The sequence below is a fragment of the Procambarus clarkii genome, chromosome 4 (assembly GCF_040958095.1).
Source record: "Procambarus clarkii isolate CNS0578487 chromosome 4, FALCON_Pclarkii_2.0, whole genome shotgun sequence".
NCBI lineage: Eukaryota > Metazoa > Arthropoda > Malacostraca > Decapoda > Cambaridae > Procambarus > Procambarus clarkii.
The window spans coordinates 20,126,925-20,148,010 of record NC_091153.1 but is presented as its reverse complement, the minus strand read 5'-3'; the positions used below and the strand labels follow the sequence as shown (position 1 = coordinate 20,148,010).

The 21,086-nt window shown below is 42.7% G+C and overlaps 1 protein-coding gene across 1 annotated transcript; it reads left to right on the top strand.

Moving 5' to 3' along the window:
- Positions 1 to 19,753: 19,753 nt before the first annotated feature.
- On the top strand, positions 19,754 to 20,886 carry LOC138370759 (uncharacterized). Its single transcript, XM_069335360.1, has 3 exons — positions 19,754 to 19,876; positions 20,101 to 20,367; positions 20,437 to 20,886. Exons 1-3 carry the CDS (start codon positions 19,754 to 19,756, stop codon positions 20,884 to 20,886), a joined length of 840 nt encoding a protein of 279 aa, XP_069191461.1.
- The last annotated feature ends 200 nt before the right edge of the window (positions 20,887 to 21,086 follow it).

Sequence of the window (21,086 nt, the reverse complement as noted above, 5' to 3'; positions counted from 1 at the left end):
TAAATATTTTCTGTAGACCCTGTTAATGAAGCGGCTATAACTTGTATATTTTACAACTGCGTAACATGGACATGTATAATTTTGAATACTATAACTGCAACTTAATAACATTAATACATATGCTTATAGCCAGGAACTAACTAAATCAAGATCTGCAGAACACCGAATACTTAATATCTATGAGTAAAAGTAAGGCAAATGCTAACATATTTTTCCTTGTGAATCAGGGCATTTAGAGTAGCATATATTGGCCTAACACGTGACAGATAATAATGCCCATTCCAATACATAATGTAAATTCGTAAATTAACCAGTAAATGGAGAATACACATAAAGGGCAAGGTTAACATTACTCCTACAAGTTAGGGTAAGTAGCTGTGCACAGCGGAACACTTAGGGGCCGGCACTTTAGTTTTCATCAGTTGCACCCCCACTCCGCAAGGCCAGCAGGCCGGACCCTCCCCCGAAGAACGAGTGCCAGCTGGCCGCGAGAGGAGCATCAGCGTGGAGGGGCAATGACTTCTCGCCTGACTTATGGGCCGTGCCACCAGGAAGGGCGTTCCCGTGAGGTTCTGCATCGTGGGGCATCGTGGAGTTTTTCATTGTCTGCATCCACATCCGTGCCTGTACACCCGTTACCTCTGCCGTTAAAAAAAAAGTCAGGATTTCCAGAACTGAAAAAAGGTACAGAGTCGGGCATACATGGCTGGTAAATGCTGCTAGGTAAGCCGCATCCGGGGAGTGACCAATGGAGCTCCTTCTGTTGCATGTGTAGGTGTTATATATGGGAGTCTGTACTTTGGGTGATCTAGTATAACATGGGTGTAGGGCAGTAGTTAGCATTAAGAGTTATCAAATATGGGAGATCTCAAAGGCCCAGCCCTCACTAAATATAGAGAAATAACTTGTAGTGGCTTATTACAGCAATAGTCAGCTTAGAGGTTGATCATAGATCTCCTACACAGGAAAAATGGATACTCCTTTAACTAACTTATTTATTAACCCCTTAACAACCCCCCATATACATTCACACCAATAACAATAATAATTACTTTACCACACTATCTTATGTTAAAAGCCTTGGTCCACATAAGCAGGATACAAGGTTTACACTGAGAACAAGCTAGGGTAAAGTACTACTGGTAAAGAACTGAAGCTTGATGCAGCTTAGGGTAGTGAGACCACGTGGTACCCTAATACAACACAACACAACACTTCACTTAGGGTACCCAAAACACTGGCAAATACTACCTCCCAGGTCTCAGCAATCTTTCACTACCAGAATAGGCACACTTACAAACACAGAGTATAACTTAACTTAAGGTAAGGGAAATAAGTAAGAGGGAAGGTAGAAGGGGAGAGAGGTGCAGCCACAGAGTCCCGATGTTTACACCTCGAACGCTAACAGAAAAGAAGGCTTCCAGCGACCAGATCAGGGCTCCCGCATTGTGTGGTGCCGGGAGGAGCCTAATTGATCGTGCAGCTAAACACATTAAAAATCTTCCCCTATGCATCATATTGTTTCTTTACTCGTTCTCTGGATAGTTAATCTTATAACAATGTTATACTTAATCCACAACAAGCTCAAGAGTCTGAATGCTTGTGAGCAACAAGATTCGTCCTACGTTTGGCAGGGAAGATACGAACAAAGACACGTCGACTTGTGTCTTGCTAATCTAACATAGCTTATTTAGTTCAATTTGACCTCTGGTTTCCACTTGAGGAACCCAGGGTCGTAACACTCCTCCCCCCTTCAGAGAAAAAAAAATGTGACTACTAGAATAGTAGTCATATTTTTTGTAAGAGTATGCAGAGAATAAAAAGGAAAATCTATGACATAAAAGAAAAGTCAATCAAAACAACAATTTCTCTGCAAGAAAAGTACAAAGGAATTCTCTGAAAGAAAAAATAAAACACATACACACACAAAAAAAGGGAAGTAAATAAATTGGACACGGAATATTTAATGTCACAGGAGAACCTCCAAAAAAAAAAAAAATAACTACAGCCTGACAGTTGGTATATGGCTTCCTGTGGCTCAGATGAACGTTACTCAGGCAACCGGGACAGAGCGTCGGCTATCACGTTGAGCCGGCCCGGTAAGTGGATAATAGACAGATTGAAGTCCTGTAGGTACAATGCCCACCTGAGGATGCGTTTATTCTTCCCCTTCATCTGAGTCAGGAAGACTAGTGGGTTATGGTCCGTGTACACTTCCACTTTATTACCTGTGAGGTAAACTTTGAACTTTTTACATGTTAACACTAGCACCAATGCCTCTTTTTCTACCACTGAATAATTGCGTTGCACCTTGTCAAATTTCACAGAGTAATAATAATATACTGGGTGTTCCACTTGATCATCCCCAGTTTACAACAACACTGCACCAGCACCCGAGTCAGACGCATCAACATGAATTTTAAACGGTCGGTCGAACCTTGGACTAGCAAGCACTGGGGCGGAAGCTAAGATCAATTTCAAATTTTTAAATGCCTCTGCACAGTCCGATGACCACTTAAATTTAACGGCCTTCCACAACAAGTCTGTGAGAGGAGTGGCAACACTGGAAAAGTTCTGACAAAAGCGTCGATAGTACGCACACATACCGATAAATCGTTGAATGTCCTTTTTAGACTGAAGCACGGCATACTCCAGAATGGCACTCATTTTATCTTGCCGAGGTAACACTTTTCCTTGGCCCACTTCATAACCGAGGTACGTCACTGTGCCTTGGCCAAAATGACACTTTTTTGCATTTAAGGTAAGATTTGCCTTTTTCAAGATTGCGAACAACTGGCATAACCTAGCTATGTGGTCAGCCCAATTACTGTCAAAGAGCACGATATCATCTAAATACGGCCGACAATTTGGCACATTAGCGAGCAAAGAGTTCATGAGTCTCTGGAACGTGGCAGGGGCATTACGCAACCCGAACGGTAACACTTGATACTCAAAAACACCCTCGGGTGTCACGAACGCAGTTAGTTGTTTAGCACGTTCAGTGAGCGGGATTTGATAATACCCCCTTGAGAGATCGAATTTCGAGACATACGTGGCGTTCCCGATTTCGTCGATGCAGTACTCGAGACGGGGCAACGGATAGGCATCCACAATGGTCACCTTGTTCAGCTGCCGGTAGTCAGTGCATAATTGCCAGGAGCCGTCTGGTTTGGGGACCAAAAGGCAGGACGAGCACCAAGTGCCCTGGCTCGGCCGGATGAGGCCGTGCTGGAGCAAGAAGTCGACCTCCTTCCGTACGATGGCCTTCTTTTCTGGACTCATCCGATAGGGTTGAAGGCGAATGGGGTTGTAGTCCGTCAACTTGACATCATGGCAAATGGCATCAGTCTGGGTCGAGACCTCCCCGAACAGACTGGAGAATTCATCAATCAACGACTGTACCTCTTCACATTGGGCCATCTGCAAATGGGACAGTCCCTCCTCCATAGCATTCACAGAACTAGAATTATTGAGAATGAGATTAGTTGGGTCCCCAGAACAATCATCCCCTCCCTCACTGGAAATTGAAACATTGGTTAGTGCAATGGGCCTGGGGCCATGGAACTTTTTTCAGCCGATTTACGTGTACGAGCATTACCTGGTTACGCTTGTCAGAGTGCCTCACTTTGTACTTGAGGTCCCCAGTCTTTTCTATCACAATGTAGGGGCCTTCGTACTTGTGGGACATAGTGTTCCCTAGTCGAGGCTTTAATACCAGGACAGGGTCGCCAGGCTGAAATACCCGCCACTTAGCCTTAGCATCGTTTCGTTCTTTCATCTTTTCTTGGGCCTTCCCAAGATACTTTAGTGCCGCCGCCTTGCATTACTTGAGTCTCTGGTGGTGTAGCGCAAAGAAAGCCGAACCTTTGGTTAACGTTACATTCCCTAACAGATTCTCCTGTAACATTTGCAAGGGTCCACGAACTTTATGGCCAAAGACTAACTCAAAAGGAGAACAACCCAGTGAACTTTGTAATCCCTCTCTAGCTGCAAACAAAACATACGGCAAATTCTCATCCCAGAAGGTGTGGGAACTCTCGCACGATGTCTTCAACATCTGCTTCAGAGTTAGATTGAAACGTTCATTTACCCCCTGACTCTGTGGATGGTATGGGCTGGAAACCTTATGAGTTATTCCATGGTCCTTACAAAATTGTTCAAAAATATCAGACTTAAAGTTAGTACCATTGTCAGTTTGCACGACCCAAGGCAGTCCAAAAGTGGAAAAAAATTGCAACATACGAGCAACAACAGTCTTTGCTCGGATGTTCCTTACAGCAAAAGCCTCTGGGTAACGAGTAGTGATACACATCATCGTGATTAGGTAAATACTACCAGACTTAGTTCTAGGTAATGGAACAACACAGTCCATTACCACATGAGAAAATGGTTCCTTCGGCATGACAATAGGCCTTAGAGGAGCTTTAGGTGGAGTCTGGTTTGGTTTCCCAACAAGTTGACAAGCAATACATGCATTACAAAATTTTGCCACATCGCTTTTCAGCTTGGGCCAGAAAAAATACTTTAAGATTTTGTGATAAGTAATATTAATACCTTGATGTCCCCCCCATAGGATCATCATGAGCAGCTGCCAAAACTCTTTCTCTATAGCAGGTCGGCAACATAACCTGGTTGACTACCTCCCACTCATTTGACAAGGGAGCACTCTGCGGTCTCCATTTTCTCATCAAAATCCGATCATTGTAGTAGTACCCAGTTGCTGCGTCTACAATTTCCTCCATAGAGACGGCTGCCTCATGACAATCTGCAAGACTGGGGTCAGCTTTCTGTAACTCACTCAAGGAGGCGTCCAGACCTTGGTCAAATGCCATTGGCCGAGGCTCAACATTGTTCTCCTTCACCTCCCCACTACTCTCGGTAGGTGGCGGTGGCAGGCTCTCCATAATGTCCTCGGCCACGTCATCGAGTCGGGCCATGAATGTGTCCGCAAGGTCCACTTGGTTTTCACCACTCGGAAAGTTCCTCGTGTCCTCGGGATTTACCACCTTGGCAAGCACAGGGCTGCCCTTACATTTAAGTCCCATAGACCTGGTCACTGCGCACGCAGGGTACACAACATTATCCTCTGTGGAGGGTGGGTCCAGGCAAATCTTAGGGGTAGGCAACATAATAGGCAGTCTGGAGTCCCCTACCTTATCTCCTGCTAAATCATTACCAACTATTACATCAACATTAGGGAAAGATAGGTATGAAGTGACTCCGACTGTACAAACACCCTTGTGGAAATCAGATTCCAGGGTAACCTTATGGAGGGGTACTGCTAGAGTATCACTAGTGACACCCTCGACCAGTACCACCTCTCCAGTGTCGAGTGTCGGCACCTTGCAAAGCACTCTCTAAAATTAAAGTCTGCATGGCACCGCTGTCTCGGAAGATCACCACGTCCTTCCAGGAAGAACCCTCAGACAAAAGTAGTCTCCCCTTTCGATAAGAATGGGGTAAGCAAGTCCAACCACTGCGGGTTGGAGGTCTTACTCCCTAACCCTTCCGAAGGCCTCAAGCCCTGTGTCACAACTAGAGCATTGGGTCTTTTTTCCGGGTACAGTTGCCAACAACGGCTAATAACGTGGTTTGGATGTTCACAGTGACCACAGATACGTCGGGGAGAAGAGACATTACTAACAGAATTACCCTTCGGTTCACTCGTAGGTGTCATGGGGTTAGACAATTTAACAGGGTTAGTTATGTCTGAAACAGAAGGTGCATTAGGTAAAGGGTTAGAATGAGCTGGTCTGGACTGGCTGTGGGTATAAGTTTTGCTACTCTGTGGGGTGTAATTATTTTTACTGGGCCTTTTGCCCGCCAACTGGTAGTTTTCTGCCATCTTGGCCAAATCCTCTATTTTAGAATCTACCTCTACTCTACCTCTAATGTAATGTGAAACATTCTCTGGCATAATATCTATAAATTGTTCCATAAGGACTACATTTTTTTTTTTTTTTGAGATATATACAAGAGTTGTTACATTCTTGTACAGCCACTAGTACGCATAGCGTTTTGGGCAGGTCCCTGGAATACGATCCCCGCCGCGAAGAATCGTTTAGTTCTTTAATCCTATTCTTTAATGCCTCGTATGTTTCGGCTTTAGCCGAGCGAATCCATTTATCAAACAATCTAATTTGATCATTAGCAAATTCAGTGAGAGGTTGGTTGTGAGTAGGCCTAAGGTTGCGATAAGCTTGGCGGTGAGCTTCAGGAGTAATTTCATATGCCCGCAAAATACGTTCCTTGACTTTATCATATTCAAAACACTCTTCATCAGGCATATTTATAAAAATATCTTGGGCCTTACCCCTAAGTCTTCCCTGTAGGATTTTCACCCACTCTTCCTTTGGCCAGGTCATGGACATGACCAATCTCTGAAAATGGTTGAAAAACCTTTCAGGGTCCGACTCTGAAAATTCAGGCAAGTTATGTTTTTTCTCATAATGCCTGGGGTTTGAATCCCCGGCAGGTGGAGGTCCAGTGACATTCGCTCTATTTCTAGCCTCCTCGGTTTTGAGTCTTTGCTCCTCTAATTTTATTTTTGCTAACTCTAGAGCTAACTCTCTGTCCTTATGAGCTGCACTTTCTGCTTGGCTAGGCTGGCATAAAGGTGTATCACTTGCCAATAGTCCTTGATCAATACAATGTTGTAATATTTCATTCACCAAAGTCCACTTTTTATCCGCGTCATTTAACTCTAGGCCAAATTCCTTGCCTAACAATACTAAATTAGACTTAGTAAGCTTCTTGATCTCTACCACTGAAGGATCCTTTGCCATTTCCTGCATTTTAGCCTCCATCACTAATTAATTTAGCTCCTAGCCAAAGCAAAAATTAAAAAATAAAAATTGGAAAAAAACAAAAATTTGCATGGCCCCTAACACAAGGCCACACTTACCTCAATCGTGAAGAGATCCAGCTAGGTGTCCAGTCAGTAAAAATGAATCCTTTGCTAGATGAGCTGGACCCTAGGCTAACACACAACCGTTCTGTGGAAAACAAGAATTTTTAGTTTTGGCACTCAAAAATTTAATTTGTTTCAATTTACTGTTCCTCTCGGTCAGGCCAACCACTTGTTATATATGGGAGTCTGTACTATGGGGGATATAGTATAGCATGGGTGTAGGGCAGTAGTTAGCATTAAGAGTTATCAAATATGGGAGATCTCAAAGGCCCGGCCCCCACTAAATATAGAGAAATAACTTGTAGTGGCTTATTACAGCAATAGTCAGCTTAGAGGTTGATCATAGATCTCCTACACAAGAAAAATGGATACTCCTTTAACTAACATACTTATTTGTTAACCCCCTTAACAACATTCACACCAATAACAATAATAATTACTTTACCACACTATCTTACGTTAAAAGCCTTGGTCCACATAAGCAGGATACAAGGTTTACATTGAGAACAAGCTAGGGTAAAGTACTACTGGTTAAGAACTGAAGCTTGATGCAGCTTAGGGTAGTGAGACCACGTGGTACCCTAATACAACACAACACAACTCTACACTTAGGGTACCCAAAACACTGACAAATACTACCCCCCAGGTCTCACCAATCTTTCACTACCAGAATAGGCACACTTACAAACACAGAGTGTAACTTAACTTAAGGTAAGGGAAATAAGTAAGAGGGAAGGTAGAAGGGGAGAGAGGTGCAGCCACAGAGTCCCGATGTTTACACCTCGAACGCCAACAGAGAAGAAGGCTTCCAGTGACCAGATCAGGGCTCCCGCATTGTGTGGTGCCGGGAGGAGCCTAATTGATCGTGCAGCTAGAAATCTTCCCCTATGCATCATATTGTTACTTTACTCGTTCTCAGGATAGTTAATCTTATAACAATGTTATACTTAATCCACAACAAGCTCAAGAGTCTGAATGCTTGTGAGCAACAAGATTCGTCCTACGTTTGCCAGGGAAGATACGAACAAAGACACGTCGACTTGCGTCTTGCTAATCTAACGTAGCTTATTTAGTTCAATTTGACCTCTGGTTTCCACTTGAGGAACCCAGGGTCGTAACAGTAGGCAAGGCCGGCATCTTGGTATCCGTGTGGAGTGGGCGTATTACCTCGTGCGTGCCGTGCGTTCTGTGCACCGCCACGTCAGGTCGTCCTCGTGGGCGTCGTCGTCGCTGTATCCTGCCCTCCCAGAGGCTAGCCCAGCAAGGCTGGCCCCAGGGCGGGTGAGTAGGTCCTGCGTGCGCCCATCCGTGCAGTCCATCGAGACTGTTCCTCGGGCGCGATCCAATGTTCGCCGTCCATGAGGTGTTCCCCGATGGTCTGTAGTCGTTCTGGAAATATTACGGCAGTAAGGGTTGGCAGGGGTGGACATGTGGCATAAGTAGGACAGTGTGGTAAAGCAGGGGGGAAATTATACGCTCCCGAAAACCAAATGAAGAGGGCTACTTGCAACAGGCTTTAAACAACATTGCACAGACCATATACACTGACGGATCACTCAATACAGCTACAGGGAGGGCAGGAAAGACAGTGACCCACACTCGAACACTATATTTTGGATTGTAGTAAATTTGAGCCATTTAGAGATAAATCTAAGCTCACTCTGTATGATATGGCAACCTAACATATTACCATGGATAAATTACCTGAAATCCTTGCACTGTATCCACATTTCGCTTCCAGCAGATGAATGGCATATGAGATTCAGAAACTAGTAGTGTATTGCGAGGACTAATAATAAACAGAAGCTCGCCCATGACTCTGTAATGTCCCCCTTGTCAAACTATTATGTATTAGCGATAAGACCTACCATTAATGTATGACGACTTACTGTAAATGTGTAACTCATGAAATAGCACTTTCTCCTGAAGTAGCTGACATTGTAACTATAAGGTGTGAAGGATAGATGAAATTGTTTATGAAATAATCTAAGATGAGGTCTGAAAAAGACCTTTTGTGCCCTCTGTAATGCTTTTTGCGCTACCGCTCACAGGATGAGTATGGGGTGCACAATAAACTAACCGCCTTTGGCGGCAACAATCAATCAAAAGGAGAAAATGCAAAAGAAAAAAAAACAAGGAAAGTATGTTAAATAGTAATGACGATAAATTAGATAACGTATAATAAATGAAGCACTGATGTTGCAGTTAATCACTAAAATGGGAAATATTCAAGTTGAGGGGCCGACCTACACGTGAAGGCCACTGCTGGCGGGTTAGTCTTTAACACAACGCATGGAAGTGAAGCAGTATGTAACTGTCAATTATGATTAAGGCTTGAGTAATAATAACGGATAGAGTAGAGGCAAGTCCACAGGTCCAGTGGATGCCGGCTTTGTAGGAGAGAACTAAGGGCGTGCTATCACGTTCACCTTTAGCGGCAGGACTGAAGGCAAGAAGTGGGTGGGCTACCTTGAACCGACAGCACCGGGGACGTAGACTGCAATGCCTAGGCGGTCAAGCCGAATGATCTGAACAGAATTTTTTTGGAAAAGAACACTCTAGGGCTAATTTAAGTGATGACAGATGTATAACACTCCCCAGTCGAGGACACCGCGTGTAAGGCAGACTGCGACTAATGCAAGCTGTGGGTAAATGCCTATTATTGGTAAGCCCGAAGTTAGACAGGGTACCTGAGCAGGATCCTAGGGAAAAAAGGCAAATTTGTAGGATGAATGGGCAGCGGTTCGCTGAATCGGTTTAAGTCAGGTGGGAGCAGGCCGGTCCTCGCCGATCTCCTCGTCCCAGAGGGTGTGGGTTGACCCCTCCGCGATATTTCTGTGGAGGAGGTGGGGGGCGGTAGCGTAAGTGAAACCAGGTATGGTGGCGCAAGTAAAAACCTGAATCGACAACACACTTGCACTTTTAATCATATAAAGCATTATAGATATGAATAAAAACCCCGCCGGGAATGTAAAAGGAAATTGAAATTGAAATTGAAATAAGTTTATTGATCTAAAATACACACAAAGGGATGAGGTAGCTCAAGCTATTCTCACCCCGTTCAGTACATCGTGTTAATACATAGATATACACACATCACAAACAATAAACATATTACCAAACAATCTAAGAGATAAACATATTCATTTCCTCCTTCACAAGTAGTATATGGTATCAGACGTACACATAAATAATTTTGTGACCTAGGTATACTGTATAAACAATTTGCAAGAGACATGCAGATAATTCAACAAAAAATTACAGTCTTGGTGCAAAATTCTTATATCTCTCAAGAATATCATCAACCTTTCCGTTGTGACACATCCAGGCTATTTGTTCAGGAACAGTCCTTATCTCAATGTTTCTATATACATTAATCAAGGGACAATCAAGAACATAATGGGCAAGGGTGTGAGACCTTAACATACCACATAGTTTACACTTCGTGTCATTATCATGAACACCTATCCCATATTCCCAGTAATATTTGTAGCCAAGCCTTAAGCCGCATGTACACAGAGTCACTCGAAGCATTTCTCCTTTTACCATAAGGGAAATGGGTGTTTTGACTCACATACATGTAGTGTTGCATGGTTTGACTTCTCTCATACATTATATCTCTCCACTTCTGCCTGTGCCTGAATATTTCTGATTTTGCTTCTTATTTGTCTCATTGTGAATTTACATTCAATGTCAACTTGTGGTTTTGATGTGGCACGTTTGGTCAAGTCATCCGCCACCTCGTTGAGCACTATTCCAACATGAGATGGAATCCACATGAATTTCACACTATGACCTTTCAGCTGTATCTCAGTTATCCTTTTCTTACAATCCTCAACTATGGACATGAAGACTGGGTTTCGACTGTTTAAGGAATCAAGTGCTCCTCGGCTATCGACAAATACAAAAACATTTTTGTCGTCATGACGTACTTCCTCCAAACACGCCTGAATGGCCTGCAGTTCAGCTTGTGTGGATGATATATAATTACTAAGTCGGAGTTAAATTATCCTGTCCACAGTCCCAAACTCAGTATATTCCCTTATTAGGACACCACACCCTGCCCTGCCATCCTCCGCCACCGACCCGTCACAATATACATGCAAACTGTTGCCTCTTGGAAAGCGAGATATCATGCTTCCATACAAACACCGTAATTGTCCCGGTTCACGATGAATCTTTTTCACCTTTAGGGGTACAATTTCGACGTCTATTTTCTGTACTTTCCAGGGAGCAGACCTATTACACTGTCAAGAAGGTTTACAGCAGTCAAGTACATCGTATTCCCTGAGGTCATGAGCTAATCCCCTCGTGTAGCGTGTCTCCCTCAGTTTCCTGGAAGTGTGTACGTCACTCAGGCAGGTCTGAACGCTCTGAAACAGCATATCCCCTGTGACGGTGTTCCCCCCCCCTTATATTTCTCCCACGTCAGCTGTGAGAGTCATATCCACTTTACCCGAACGTTCTCTACGTTCCGGGGAACAATTTGACGTATGCGGGAGCATTAGGTGTTCTCGCGTTGGCGAGAAATTCGCAAAAGAAGAGTGTTTTGGCCAGTGGTTTAGGCCCTTTAGGACGCCAAGCTGGCGCCGGCCACTACGTTTTCCCGCCAAGACGTTGTGATGTCAGTGGCACCAAATTGGTCAAGAACTGTGACGTGGCACAGGGAGCTAATGAGAAACGCCCCTGGCAAGTATGAAGTCACGAGTACAGGGGGTCCAGATGGCGTGGGCCGTAGCGCCCAGGAGTTTGACACGACACGTCGAGGAGGTCGGACGTGCGAAAGGGGTCCTGTCAGTCTGACAGTTTTGCCCCGTTCCGGTGGATTTACGCATCACCTGTAGTCTGCAAGCACCCTGTGAGGTCTTCCTGAACTCCGTGTGAGGAACTGACGAGAATCGAGCAACAAGTGCTCCAGTGACAGGTGCTTTGCAAGAAGTGAGGTCTGAGCAGTGACGTCCAGGACGACTGTGCAGTCTCACCAGTTAGGTAATGACGTAGCAGCTGGGCCAATCCACCGTGAGGCAGTGATAGTGGATTTACGCGTCACCCAGTAGTCTGCAGTCTGCAAGCACCCTGTGAGGTCTTCCTATATTTCATGTGTTGGACCGAAGAAGGAATTGACGAGAAATGAGCAGCAAGTGCTCCAGTGACAGGTGTGTTGCAAGAAGTGAAGTCTGAACAGTGACGTCCGGGACGACTGTACTGTTTCACCAGTTTAGGTGACGACGTAGCGGCTGGGCCAATCCACTGAGAGGCAGGAGAAGAACGAAACTAGCTGGGAATCAGGACAACTGCAGCCGAAAGAAAGTACTGCAGACGTAGTTGTGAGGAGAAGTCGACGGCCAGGAGACCGACTCCAACCCTTCAAGAAGTTGTGGAGGAGCACGGGCCAGCAGAGGATAGAGCACGGTGAAGACGCGTTTTTGGGTGTTGAAGAGGTTCCTAGAGAGAGCATCAGTGTGCGTGTGGGGGCGTTCCCTACAACGAGTCGAGAGCTGGGACCAGGAGCTTCAATTCAACTCTCAACAGAGGGCGAGTCCACATCATTGAGGTGGAAGTAGGTAATTCAGTTTTCCCTACCCATTCCCCTTTAGTCAGCTATTTTAGCCAGAGTATCTTCTATGTCGTGAGCAGGGCTCACCAATGTCTATGTCATAGTAAGACACAGTCGTGCAGAGAGCTCTCACGAAATATATATATGTGGTGTGTGAGTGCACCTGTGATTTATCGAAGAGATTGCTGTGTCGAGGACATTTATATTCATGTGACATTAATATTATAAGTTTGTGTCAGAGAATATATATATATATATATATATATATATATATATATATATATATATATATATATATATATATATATATATATATATATATATATATATATATATATATATATATATATATATATATATATATATATATATATATATATATATATATATATATATATATATATAAATGTACCATTTATTAGTATAAGGCTGTGTGCCCCGTATTGACTCATTATTGCTAATATTGATGAAGTGATCTATATTCATGCTGGAGTATTGAATAGTATATTCATGTGTACAGTGATTTACTGCATTTATTGTCATTGAAGTAATTTACTGTGTTTGGGGTCATTATTGTGATCTACTGTAAAATAAATAAAATAAAATGTTTATTTAGGTAAGGTACATATATACAAGAAATTTTTACAAAGATTGGTTGACTTATAGGTAGAGCTAGTACATACAATGCCTAAAGCCACTATTACGCAAAGCGTTTCGGGCATGAAAAACTTAAATGACAAGCTTAATACTAATTGAGCATAAAGAGTAGAATGAAAACAAGAAATGAAAACATAGCTAAAAAAGCAGCACAAATACAATTATGTCGACAAACAGCGCTCTTTAAAAAAAAACAGACATTGGTTGACAATAGAAGGGTAAGGTAGGTTACTGGGAATTTATTAGGTATAGCTTCGTTTTTATCTTAAACTGGTTGAGAGAGGTACAGTCTTTAACATGGTTGGGAAGGTCATTCCACATTCTGGGCCCCTTGATTTGTAGAGCATTTCTAGTTTGATTAAGTCGTACTATAGGAATATCAAAACTGTATTTATTTCTGGTGTAGTGCTCATGGGTTCTGTTACAACCTTCTATGAAGCTTTTGAGATCAGGATTGGCATTGTAGTTTAGCGTTTTATATATGTATAATACACATGAGAGAATGTGCAGTGACTTAATGTCTAACATATTCAGAGATTTGAGTAGGGGTACCGAGTGATGTCTGGGGCCAGAGTTGGATATTGTCCTAATAGCAGCTTTGTGTTGAGTAATTAGAGGACGTAAGTGATTTTGGGTAGTAGAGCCCCAAGCACAAATACCATAGTTGAGATATGGATAGATAAGGGAGTAATAGAGAGTCACCAGGGCAGGGCGTGGTACATAATATCTGATCTTAGAAAGAATGCCCACAGTTTTTGAAACTTTTTTTGATATATTTAGAATGTGTCCCTAGAAATTCAGCTTGCTGGTCAATGAGAATGCCAAGGAATTTGCCATCTAATTTGTTACAAATTTGGGTATTGTTTATTTTGAGATTTATTTGATTAGAGGATTTATTGCCAAACAAAATATAGAAAGTTTTGTCAATGTTAAGGGTGAGTTTGTTGGCAGCTAGCCAAAGATGGACTTTATTTAGCTCAGTATTTACTGTGGCATTTAGAGCAAGGGGGTCAGGACTGGAGTAAATGAAGGTTGTGTCGTCAGCAAATAGAATTGGTTTGAGGTGTTGGGAGGCATTTGGAAGGTCATTAATGTAGATGAGAAAGAGGAGAGGGCCAAGTATGCTGCCCTGAGGAACACCAATGTTGATGGGTAGGATGGGAGAAATTGTATTATTCACAGAAACATATTGGAGCCTGTCAATAAGGTAGGATTTGAGGTATTGCAGGGAGTGTCCTCTGACTCCATAATGATGTAATTTAAGAAGAAGGTTTCGGTGGTTGACAGTGTCAAAAGCTTTACGCAGGTCCACAAATAACCCAACAGGGAACTCATTTTTATCAAGAGCTGTATGAATCGAGTTAAGCATACTAATAAGTGCATCGTTAGTGCTTTTTTTGGGTCTGAAGCCATATTGGCAAGGGCTAACTATATTGTGTTTGGCTAGATATGAGTAAAGCTGCTTATAGATTAGTTTTCAAAATTTTTTGACAAGTTTGGCAGGATTGATAGAGGTCTGTAGTTGTTAACATCTGTGAGATCACCACATTTGTGGACAGGCGTTACTCTCGCTTTTTTTAGAATATCTGGAAAGGTTTGGAGTTCAAGTGACTTGTTGAAGAGCAAAGCAAGAGCCGGGGCTAAAGATCTGGAGGCTTTTTTGTAAGTTAAAGTTGGTATCTCCTCAAGGGCACTAGACTTGGTTTTAAGGGAAAGGATTATCTCATTGACGTCAGTGGAATTAATAGGCTTTAGGTACAGAGACTGTGGATAGTTACCTGTAAGATAGTCCTTAATGTCAGTACTGGAAGATGGAATATCATTTGCAAGGGATGAACCAATGGAAGAGAAGAACCTATTGAACTCAATAGCAGAATCAGAGGCTGAAAGCTGACCATCGTTATTGGACAGGAGTGTTGGTTTGTTATTTAAAGACTTCTTTGATCCCAATATTTGTGAAATTGTGTTCCAAGTTTGTTTAATGTTACTCTTTATTTGAGTAAATTTATCTTCGTAGTATTTAGATTTGGCTCGTCTAATTATCTTAGATAGCAATAATGAGTAATTCTTTGAGAATTCTTTGGAGACAATTCCTAACCTATACTTCTTCTCAAGGTCATGTTTTTTATTAATGGATTTAAGTATTCCCTTTGTAAGCCAGGGATTGTTAAGCCTTTTGGTTGTGACTTGTTTTGTAAGCATAGGACAGTGGGTGTTATAAAGGCTAAGAGTTTTTTGAAGAAAAGATTGCACTGCTAGGTTGATGTCCTCTATGTTACCTAACTCGGACTCCCAGTTGACATTATCAGCAGCAGTTATAAAATTGTCTATAGCAGTTTCATTGTGCAGTCTAAAACGTAACTCTCTTGACTCTAGAGGTGGTTTGCTAATGTTAGTTAAGAGAAAGGTGGGGTAATGGTTTGTAGTGCTATCGGTGATTATACCTGAAGTAAGCGGAGAGGTTATGTTTGTCCAGATGTGATCTAGAGTCGTGGCAGTGCTATCAGTGATTCTAGTAGGTCTAGTGATTAAAGGTATGAGGAAGCAGGAATTCATACAGTTGAGGAAGCTAACAGCAGTAGGGTGTTCAGGCTCGCAGAGGTCAATATTAAAGTCCCCTGTGATAATTAGATGGTTTTTGTTCAGTCTGTTATCAAGTATTAGATTTCTAGGGTTTGAGTTGAATTCGGACACATCAGTGTTAGGAATTCTATAGACTGCACCCACAGACAGGACAGACTCGGCACCCTTGAATCTGAAGCTGGCGAAGATATACTCCCCATAGCAGTCTCTAGTTCTAATTTCTTTTAAGCATGTTAGTTATTGGCGGTAGTAAAGAGCAGTGCCACCACCTCTCTGAAGTTGACGAAAGTTGTGAATTGCCGAGTAGTTAGGCATGTTAAAGAGTTGAGTAGTATCCTCTTTCAACCATGTTTCAGTAAGTATAATAAAAGAGAATTTGTTGTCAATAGTTTCAATCAAGGCACTAACGTCATCGAAGTGTTTACCTAGGGATCTAACGTTCAAGTTGATTACAGAGATATTGTGATTATGAGGTAATACATTGTTTACATCATGTGCTGCAAAATATCTGCAATTTAGATCATTAAAGTGATGATTGTCATAGATAGTGGATAAGAGGTTTAGTTCTGGGTCTATACTTGTCTGCATAAAGAAGCTGATTGCAGGAAAAACAAGGCAAATTACAAGGTAGAAATAAGCTATAAAATAGGGAAAAATATGTACACAATACTGCACAAAACAAACACAAAATGAATAACAAAAGAAAAAAATGAGGTAGCTAACAAGGGGCTTTCAGGGGTACAATAGAGTAAGGGAGTATGGCTAGGCTAGGCAACCTAGGTAATAAATGAGATTAAAGAAAAAACATATAAACATGGACTATACAAAACAAAAGATATAGAAATACAAAACAAAGATATAAACAAGACTAAACAATACAAAAACAAAAACTGTGTTTAATGCCATTACAGTGAGTTACTGTGTTTATTGCCATTGAAGTAATTTTACTGTGCTTAAGGCAAGTACAGTGATTCATTGCGTTTATTGCCATTATAGCAGTTTATTGTGCTGATTGCCAGTATTGTGTTTACTGTGAATTTGAAGAAATAGGCGCTTAACGCCAGGACAACAAGTACAGAGAGAATATACAGTGAGGGGGGCGTGGCAGCTGGGAATGTACGACAGGAGGGGGAGTGTTGCCGTCACTTAGTGCTCCAGATTATGAAGAGGGAGTGATTTCCTGCCATGTACTTCGTTGTTGTTGTTGATCCAGTGCTATAAGACTTTAATATTTTTAGTAAAATACAAAACCACCTTCGTGTTTGCATTATCCCTCCATTACTTGTTGCTATTGAGATTATTGAGTCCACTGAAAGAGAGAGAGTGATTGAGATATAAACCTGCCTGTTACTAGTTTTATTTAGAGTGCTCTCTGCCACTACTACCACAATTCCACAATACCACTGACGTGTTACTGGACACGGAGAACACCAGTTGGCGACCTTTTAGTTAGCAGTAGAGCCCTTTGTCGGGGCGGGCATATGATCTAGAGAGAAGTAACATGAAAAGCACTTGGAAAACAATCTCTAGTATCCTAGGAACTTAACAACACTCACATAACCAAATAAAACTTTACAAGGATGGGGATATACCGTCAACTGATTTAGAAATGGCAAATGAATTTAATAGTTTCTTTTCATCGGTTGGTGCTAATCTTGCCAGTAAAATCCCACAGACTCAGACACATATTAACACATATCTCTCAGGCAGCTATCCAAACTCTCTTCTCCTTTCACCAATCAGCCCGGCAGATGTTGTGTCCATCATACACTCTCTAAAAACCAAGGCAGGGAACACCAGTGAAATTCTGTCCATTGTATACAAGAGAGTCTCTCATGCCCTTGCCCCACCCATAGCCCTACTGTTCAACAAATCTAGAGTGTCACACCTTCCCTGATATCCTAGAAAAAGCAAGACTAACGCCAGTCCATAAAGGAGGCAATCTGGCGGACATAAACAATTATAGACCAATATCAAATCTACCCATTCTATCAAAAATATTTGAAAAAATTATTTACAAACAGTTCTATTCCTACCTCGTAAAATTCGACATACTCAGCCCCTGTCAGTTTGGCTTCCGGTCCCAAAAGAACACCAACGATGCAATCATTAGTCTCCTTGACGTAATCTACTCAGCCCTATACAAAAATGAGTTTCCGATTGGACTCTTCATTGACCTAAGAAAAGCCTTTGATACTGTTAATCACAACTACCTCTTACTTAAACTCCAGCATTATGGAATCCGAGGCCTTGCCCTTGACTACATCCGATCCTATCTTAGTGACAGACACCAATATGTAACCATCAATGATACAACTTCTTCCACTCTACCAATTACCGTTGGAGCGCCACAGGGAAGTATCTTAGGACCTCTTCTATTTCTTATATATATAAACGATCTGCCTAATGTCTCTAATATTCTCAAACCTATATTGTTTGCTGATGATACTACCCTTATCTATTCAGACCTCAACTCACATACACTAAATGATGTTGTGAATAATGAATTAAAAAAAGTCCACTTATGGATGTCAACGAACAAACTAACATTAAACATCAAAAAGACTTACTACATCTTATTTGGAAGTAAATCATCAAATGCAATTCAGCTACAGATAGACAACATTAACATCAGTAATAAAAATGATGGCAAGTTTCTTGGCCTATTCTTAGACAAGAGACTCAACTTCAGCACCCACATTCAACACATAACTAAGAAAGTCTCTAAGACAGTTGGTATACTCTCCAAAATCAGATATTATGTTCCTAACTCTGCTCTCCTCTCACTATATTATGCACTAATCTACCCCTATCTTAATTATGGTATCTGTGCGTGGGGGTCTACCACTGCAAACCACCTTAAGCCCATCATCACGCAGCAAAAATCTGCTATCAGAATAATAACTAACTCTGCTTTCAGACAACACTTAGCTCCCTTGTTTAAATTCCTAAACTTGCTAAATATTAACTCCCTCCACACATTCTCTTGTGTCAACTACATTTACAAAACCCTGTTCTTAAATGCAAACCATGCTCTGAAACTCTCCCTGGACAGATGTAATAGGACCCATTATCACCACACCAGAAATAAATATCTCTTTGATATCCCCAGGGTCAAACTTAATCTGTGTAAACACTCTATGCAAATTAAGGGATCTAGTCTATGGAACTCACTCCCTAGTGAATTGAAAAACTGTAAAACTTTTGCCTTATTTAAAAGCAAAACCAAAAAGTACCTAATTTCATCTTCTTAGTTTTCTACACTGAGCTTTAAATTTGCTCTGTACCTAGTGTTACCCAATCTCCTAATTTTTATGTATTTAACCCAAACAACCTTATCATTGTGTTCATTGCTGTCTTCTTTTATGTACTAGCCATATGCTGTATTGTGCCTACCAATTTTTTCAACTACCATTCAAGCTGTCATTGCAATCAATCTGAGCTACCTATGTGCTTTAATATACTGTACCTACAATTTTCTCTCATCTTTTTTTTTCTTGCCATGTAACTGTTATCATTTTTTTTTATAAATTTTGCAAGTATTTACCTACTAAAAATTTTCTTAGATTAAGGACCTGCCCGAAACGCTGCGCGTACTAGTGGCTTTACAAGACTGTAATTACCATTTTATGTATCCTCACATTCCCAATGTACCTTCTTGTATATGCATAAGTAAATAAATAAATAAGTGATCGTGTTCCCACTCGCCTTCAGGCTAGGAGGCCGGCCGGAGGTAGACTGGGCGACTCTCCAGGTGAACAGTGGCACCTTGAGGATGGAGTGAAGACCCGCAGGGCTACAGTAAGTAACAGTTGTCGCTACTACTACTTGGTGGTGACTGTTGAGATTTAGAGTAACCCCGACATTGACAGGACATTAAGTACGGTTACTTACTCGAAACCCCGGCATTGGCGACCTTGCCAGGATAACGATCAAGGATAACGATAAGGATAACGATCAAGGATAACGATTACGATTGCGATTGTGGTATTTAATAGTGGCCAGAGGTATCAGGTACAGGTAACATATTCACTCATAGCACAAGTATGGAGGATGATAAGGTGGCAAGGTTTCTTGATACCAGGGATGAGCAGGTGCTGGAGGATTGCACCAAGGCGCAGCTGCAGTTGATAACTGACCACTTTGGGATAAAGTTGAGATCCTCCAAAGTAGGAGAGAGGAGGCTTGAGATTGTGGCACAGCTCAGGGCCCAAGATGAGGCTTTGGGGGAGGAACGGCCACAGACACCTGCCAGTGCAGGGGAAAACTTGAGCATTGGTGGAAGCAGTAGGGAATCCAGCGGCAGCCGGCGCAGCGTTAAGCTGGAGATAATGAAGCTGCAACTGGAAGCACAGCTGAGACGGGAAAAGCGTGAGCACGAGCACAACTGAAGCGTGAAGAACGAGAAGCACAGCTGAAGCATGAAGAACGGGAAGCACAGCTGAAGCGTGAAGAGCGAGAAGCACAGCTAAAGCGTGAAGAAGCGGAAGCGCAGCTGAGACGGGAAGAGCGTGAACATGAAGCGCAGCTGAAATGGGAGGAGCGCGAGCTGGAAGCCAAGCTGAAACAGCAAGAGATTGAAGCTAACAGAGAGGTTGAGCTGAAGCGGGCTGAGCTAGGGCTAACCCCACCTACACCTCCGCAGCAGGAAGACCGCCGAGTGAGAGAGCGAGATTTACCGGTCTTTGTGCCTAATGAAGCTGAGGGCTTCTTTGACCACTTCGAGAAGGTCGCTACCTTGAAGAAGTGGCCAAGAGCAGAGTGGGCGGAGCTGGTCCAGGGTAGGCTCACCGGTGAAGTTCGTGAGGCCTACAACATGCTTGACCTCAAGGAGTGCACCAATTATGATGCTGTGAAGAGAGCCGTGCTCCACTCGTTTAAGCTGACGCCAGAGTGTTATAGGAAAAGATTCAGAGAATGTACCCGTTCGCCAGGTAAATCTTATGCGGAGATGGAGAGGGACATGGAGAGAAAATTCCTGAAGTGGTTGGAATCTGAAGGGGCTAAGTCAGCTGAGGATGTCAAACGGCTCATGGTCACGGAGAAATTTATGTCCGTGCTCTCTCCTGAGATCAGGATTAGAGTCAAGGAGGCGGACATAAAGGACCTGAGGGCTGCTGCTGACAGAGCTGACATGCTAGAGGAAGCTTTGAGACCACGCAGAGAGGGACCGCACTGACCGCCAGTATACTCCGGATATGGGAGCAGTTTCAGGAAGACGGACGGATGGAGGACAGGAACGAGTTCTCCCAAGTCCCACCTCTTGAGTGGAGACGGTAGGGAAGCGAAGAGCTCTGTGGAACCGGCCAAGAAGCCCCTAGCTGAGAGTGCAGGAGTTGTTACTGTGACGAGAGACACTGCAAAGGAGACTACGGAAGG